This window comes from Scophthalmus maximus, chromosome 3, assembly GCF_022379125.1.
Source record: "Scophthalmus maximus strain ysfricsl-2021 chromosome 3, ASM2237912v1, whole genome shotgun sequence".
NCBI classification, from domain to species: domain Eukaryota; kingdom Metazoa; phylum Chordata; class Actinopteri; order Pleuronectiformes; family Scophthalmidae; genus Scophthalmus; species Scophthalmus maximus.
In genome coordinates, this window is record NC_061517.1 from 5,797,501 (window position 1) to 5,803,578 (window position 6,078).

The following is a 6,078-nucleotide window of genomic DNA, read 5'->3' on the forward strand; positions in this document are numbered from 1 at the left end:
CACCATTTATCAAAATATATATATTGGGTCGATCCTCTGGGAGGAAGGAATGGGATGGATGCATTTCTGATCAAATACTACACGTTATTTCTAGTAAACTGTTTGTGATATTTAGAGATTTTTTTTGCTCTGGAGTAAAGATGGAAAAGGGTGAAAAATTACACAAAACTTTACCAAAATAAAGAATGTGTAACCAACGATATATTTTCTGTGACTGCACATGAGAAAATATGAAGCTGATTTGACACTTCTAAAGTCCCCACGTGTGAAACGTTCCTTCGCTCTGCTTGTGACGACCCTGTGTCACTCACTCCTCTGCAGCCAATAGCGGTCCGGCATGGTGTGGTGAAAGCCCGCCCTGTCGACGCACTCGATGGTCTGGTGGCCGTAGATGATCTGGAACATCTGACAGATCAGCGAGCAGTACTCCTCTGCAGCATCCTGCGCACGCACGCACGCACACACGCACGCACGCACGCACACACACACACACACACACACACACACACACACAAACATCACACAAAATTAGTAGACACGTCAATAATAGGCAAGACATGAGTCATTTGGCATAAAAATGTTCCCCAGAGATTTCCCATACATTTTCCCAGGTGCATTGGTTAGTGCCTTGTTCGAGGGCACATCGGCGACGCAATAATAAATGTTCTCGGATTTGCACCAACAACCAAGCCAGCAGGATGCTGTTGTGTCCATACACACCGTTACTGTATGGACAAACCCCACATCGCCCCCCACCACCAGCGTCACCAGTACAAGATGGCGGCACCCGTATCCGGGGTATTTTGGCTTTACGTATTTTACGTCCAGCCTCCCCTAGTCCGCGTGCCGATGTGTCCTTGGGCAAGACACGACTGACGGCTCTTCCGGCAGTGTGTGAATGTGAATGAATGTGACAGAAAGGCTGCGGTATATAGCAGCGGTCAGTAAGCGATGTAGATGTTTTACCATCTGTAAAAATGACAGTGTTTGGTGTCTCTTTTTGACATCACGGTCACATCAGGTGACCCACCCTGTTCTCCACAGCCAGGATGACCAGGTTGCAGTAGGCGTCAGGGCAGGGCGTGGGCTCCAGCGGGTTGTGGTTCCTCCTCTCCCAGCTGCCGTAGCTCTTGCCCCGCTCCCAGCTCCCTGTGCAGGCCTGCCGTCGCTCCCAGCTTCCCCCCGCGCCTCCTCCTCTCTTCTCCCAGCTGCCCCCTCCACCCCCACCACCTCCTCCTCTCCTCTCCCAGCTCCCTCCACCACCTCCTCCCACTCCCACCCCCCAGCTCCCGCTCACGGGTCTTGCCCTGCGACTCTCCCAGCTTCCACCTGTTTTACGTGCTTGCGGCCTCCTCTCCCAGCTCCCTCCCACTCGCTTCCTCTCTAGACTCCCACCTCCCCCCCTCTCCCCTCCTCCTCCACCACCTCCACCACCTCCAACAACTCCTCTCTCCACGTTCTGGCTTTTGTCGTGGTTGCTCCTGGACAGTGACGGCCTCCAGTCCACGCCACAGATGGTGTGTCGTCGCTCCATTGTGCCCCCTGCAGGTCGTGGGTCAGCGTTGCAGCTCATTGTTTGACGACGCCCGTCGATGCCTGTTGGCTTTTTCCTGTCCAGGCTGTCGTCCCCGGCAACTACAGTGTCCACGTTCAGACCTGTGGGATGATGGTTTTTAAAAAAAAATAGTGAGGCATAATCTGTTGATGTTCAGAGTTACAACAGATGGACAATTCAATTTCTAGATAACCAAGGAAAACCCCCGAGAAAAAAACAGGCAAACATTTCTCTATATGAGTCGTTTTTACCTGTAGTTGTAGTGCCCCTCTTTCGCCACTCAGCAAAGTAAAAATACGGTATTTTACAGATTAGAGATCTCTTGTCTGATTTACTTCAATGATGAAGGAGGAGAACTCTTTGCTGTCTAGTGATGGAGATTAAATCCCACCCATTAGCTGCAAGGACATTGAACAGACGCCTTTGCTGTACGTCTACATCACGTCTAGATTTGGTTAAAAATTGAAAGGGGAAAAGAATTCATTTTGTTGTTGAAAAGACGTTTCCAGAAAATCTCTATCCTAGACACCCCAATTTTCAATGATTGCTCTAGGTCTAAATTAAGACTATGATGGACCGACCGGATTTTGCCCAAAAATCAACGTCCTAATGACGTGTGGAGTCAATAGCTTGTCATTTTGGGAAATATGCTTATTTGCTTGTAAGATGAGAAGATCAATGCCACGCTAATATGTCCGTCCGCCTAATAGAAGATGATGGAGCGAGGCGCCTGTGAGCTTAGCCAATTAAACAAACCAGATATAACTGCTGCTGGTGGCCTATTTACTTCGACCTCTGTGCAGAGCCGGCCTACTGGCTCCAGCTCTGCACTGAACAGACGGCAGACACCAGAGTCAATCGATTTCTTTCTCGGTCACGCAGTAGCCGACAGCGTCGTGTCGGCAGGGGCGCGCTCACCCGTCTTGAGGACCAGCAGGTGCAGTGCGTCGTCTCGCAGGTAGGAGGCAGCGGCGACCTCGTGCGTGGGGACCCTCATCAGCAGCTTCTCGTTGTCCCGCCACGTCAGCAGCAGACAGCGGGCGGACAGACTCAGAATGCAGTCCTGATCCACGCTGGTCTTCAGCGGCAGCACCTTCAGCTGCTACTGACGAACACGCAGGAGGACGGATTGTAGATCATTGATCGGTGACGCGTTGGTGAATTGTTGAATCGCAGGCAGGAGAAAGACTGTACGAACACTGATACTCATTAGAAGTCAAGATTTATTTTGACTTGATTGCAATGCTTATTCATTGACCTCGGCCTTTTTCAAATCACTCCTCATGGACCATCTGATAGTCTAGTCAATCAGTTATGTATAGATTATTGATTGATCATTGCCGGGAGTGATTAGTTGTTAACTGGCAGCCCTTATCACCTATAGATTAGTTTTGATTACACATTGCAAACATTATAAGTTATCAATTGCTTAGTGATTTACTAACCAGAACATGGATAATACATGATCTAGATAGTTTATGAATTACTAATTACAGCAGTGATTGATATAGATTAATATAGATATATATTTTATTAGTTGCTTGTTACAAATTATTCATTATTTATGAAACCTGCCTTTCATTATTCATAGTAACAGTGTTGACAGAATATTATTGGTTATTGATAATTCACCCTAAAAGTGATTAGTTACTGATGAACCCTGCTTGTTGTTAGCTATGGTTGTATATCAATATCTTCAAGAGTGCTTCGTCATAGATGCATTAGGCATTATTGATCACTAACCTTAGCACTGATTGATTATAGAAAAGTTATTTGTAATAAGCATTGAGTATTACTAACCCTGGCGGTATCCAGTAGTTGTAACAGTTCGTCTCGGCTGGAGGGGTTCAGTGTAACCGACACCCAGGTCAGGTGACCGAGGAACTAAGAAGAGAGGTCAAAGTTCAAGTAATTGGGACGTGATTACAGGTTGAATGTGCGATATTGTATTATACTGTACTGTTGTCTACTGAACCTTGACCTCCTTCTCTACGTAGTCGAAGATGAGTCTCTCCGGGTGGATGACGTAGTCGGGGGGATAGAGGGGGACGGTGTGCAACGGGCGGCGGTAAACGCTGCCTCGGTCTGCTGGCCTTCGACTCGCTTTGGACCAGACCAGCCGCCTAATGGGGGAAACAAAACTCTGGGGGGAACAAAGGGAATGAAAAAGGGAAGAGATACAACTATGAAAAAAATGACTTTGTCTTTGTCCTGATCTACAGCGGATGAACAGTCCCGTGAGCTGTCTATTGGCACCACCCTCTGGGCAAACATTCCCTTTTTTATTCCACTTCTTGTAATGCTCCAAGACCAGCTAAGTCATCACAGCAGTCTCGAGTCGCTGGTGGGAGTTCAGGGGTCGGATTTGAACTAGAATTCACGGAGGAAGGTTCATTTGTGTGTTGGCGCACGCCGCGGTGTATTGGTGCGTGCGCGCGCTAAACGCAGTACATCCCCTCGGCGGCTGCAGCGGTGATTGACAGGTGAGCAGTGGTCTCTGACAGCTCCCCGCCGAGACTCACTGACAACACTGACACACACACACACATTAACATACACTGGCTTGAGGGCAGCGGCAGAATGGACATGATAATAAATCCATGCGCGCACACCGAGTAGGAGGGGAATTAGCTTGTCGTGGTGTCAGAAACCTGTCTTGTCTTTCTTTGAATCGCAACAAGGACGGATGTGCGAGAGTGAGGCCGACTCCTGATGAGCATCTCGGCAGTCAGCGGGATTTAATTGTCAGAACAAAGACAGAGGAATTATGAGTTTTGTTCCTCTTCTTGTTTCTTTGGAGAAGACAGATTGAGGGAAATAATTGGATTTTCGTAATGAACGTGCCGAATGTAAGAACCTGCGCAGGTCATTGAGGTGCAATGGAGATAATTAATGAAATCATTTTCTCCTCTGACGCCGTTTCATCTCGAACCTCGGCACAAATGGAGCGAGCTGTTTATCAGCGGTGCTTTTTAAAGAATCCAGCCGTTGAGACATGAATCTGTTTTAGGTTGTGCTTTTTCTTTTCGGAGCAATGTCTGAGAACTAAGGCCTGGTCACATCTGGAAGTGGCACGGTGAAGCCCTCGTAAACCCGGTGGTCGTAGAGACTTGGTGATGTGAGGACTAGTCATTGGGATGGTTGGTGAGCTAGTAGCTGCACCACAACTGTCTGTAAACCAAAGGAGGTTGAGATCGCACAAGACAACTAATCAGCTACGATAGTCTCCACCCATCACCGGCTCTCCCCTCAGAGGTCGGCGCGGTCAAGCGTCAGGGCTGCTATTGGTCAACAGCATGTACCTGGGCTCCATTCGAAAGACTTAATTCGGCGTCCCTGTGAGCGACTTTCCCCCGCGGCAGTGATTCCCTTGGGACGGATTGATATTGTACGTGAGCGGCAGGACTCGCCGAGCGCTCAACCGGGCCCCAGACTTCCGACGCGGCGAGGACATGTGGTGCAGTTACCTCTGGAGAACATTGACATGGTCCCTGATCATCACGAGAGGAAGCCCGGAAACTACCGGGAGAAGAATAGAAGCTGTTGTACCTTCTTGGACTTCTTCGGTTCATAGTCCATCGTGGCCCGGTCCTCCTCCGTACTGGTCCTGTAGCGGGTCAGCGGGGTCCTGGTCCTGGCCACACTCTTCCCGGATGTATTCTTTTGGATCAGATTGTCTTTCGTTGCCCGTGCGTCTGTCTGTCAGTTGTTCTTTCCGTGGTTCCCTCTGTGTCCCCGTCGCTCTCTCTCTCTCCGAGTTATTTTGGCCTCTGTCTCGGCTCTTCATTCTTGTTCGCTCTCTTTCTACACTGATTGTTCTTTTAGACCTCTCCTGGGGCCACACACACACACACACACACACACACACACACACACACGCACACACACACACACACACACACACACACACACACACACACACACACACACACGAGGTCAGAACAGGAAACAAAGGAAGGCCACTTCCTGTCCAAGAGGAAACTCCACCAGAGACTGATAAGGTCCATTCCCCCCACTCTCATAACAGATACACAAAGTTAACCTTTATTCAAACGTAACCTTTACCTCGTTCAACGTTACTTGCTCCGACTCCAGAAACATCTTTCACAACCTTGTTAAATGTCTTTGACCCTCTGTACTCACTGTACCGAGGTTGTGGAGATGACTTAGGCTAAACTGTGAAAGTATAATAAAATATAAAACACCAAAGTAGTATAAAACGTGATCGTGATGATTGTTGATTGTTTGATTTTACCGAATGCAAATAAAAAATGTTTGTGGTTGCATTGTGTAATATTTTCATTGTTTGGTTTTGAAGTGATCTAAAAGAAATCCTGATTAATTACATTTTTTGTAATCTAATCTAATACATAACTGAATACAAAAATTGGAAAAAAAAATACGCCAATGTAATCCAGCCTAACACTGGATATCAGGGAACAAAGATATTCAGAAGAAACACCTGTTAACTTTCACAGCATTTCTAAATTTATCTCTAGAAAGTGTGTTAATGCAAGTATCCA

At 47.7% G+C, this 6,078-nt stretch overlaps 1 protein-coding gene across 4 annotated transcripts in view; it reads right to left on the bottom strand.

Annotated features, from left to right (window-relative positions):
* Positions 1-5,456, bottom strand: part of ccm2l (CCM2 like scaffold protein) — an 11,820-nt gene extending 6,364 nt beyond the window's left edge. Inside the window, exons 1-6 of one of the 4 annotated variants that reach the window (XM_035645309.2) lie at positions 4,858-5,456; positions 3,531-3,698; positions 3,356-3,439; positions 2,474-2,657; positions 1,031-1,656; positions 312-441 (exon numbers count right to left, since the gene is read on the bottom strand). In XM_035645309.2, coding sequence (XP_035501202.2) covers positions 312-441; positions 1,031-1,656; positions 2,474-2,657; positions 3,356-3,439; positions 3,531-3,698; positions 4,858-5,127 — 1,462 coding nt within the window. In that variant the 5' untranslated portion in view covers positions 5,128-5,456. The remainder of the gene's footprint in view (positions 1-311; positions 442-1,030; positions 1,657-2,473; positions 2,658-3,355; positions 3,440-3,530; positions 3,699-4,857) is intronic. The other 3 variants (XM_035645312.2, XM_035645311.2, XM_035645313.2) reach the window with 3 other exon arrangements.
* Positions 5,457-6,078: the final 622 nt, after the last annotated feature.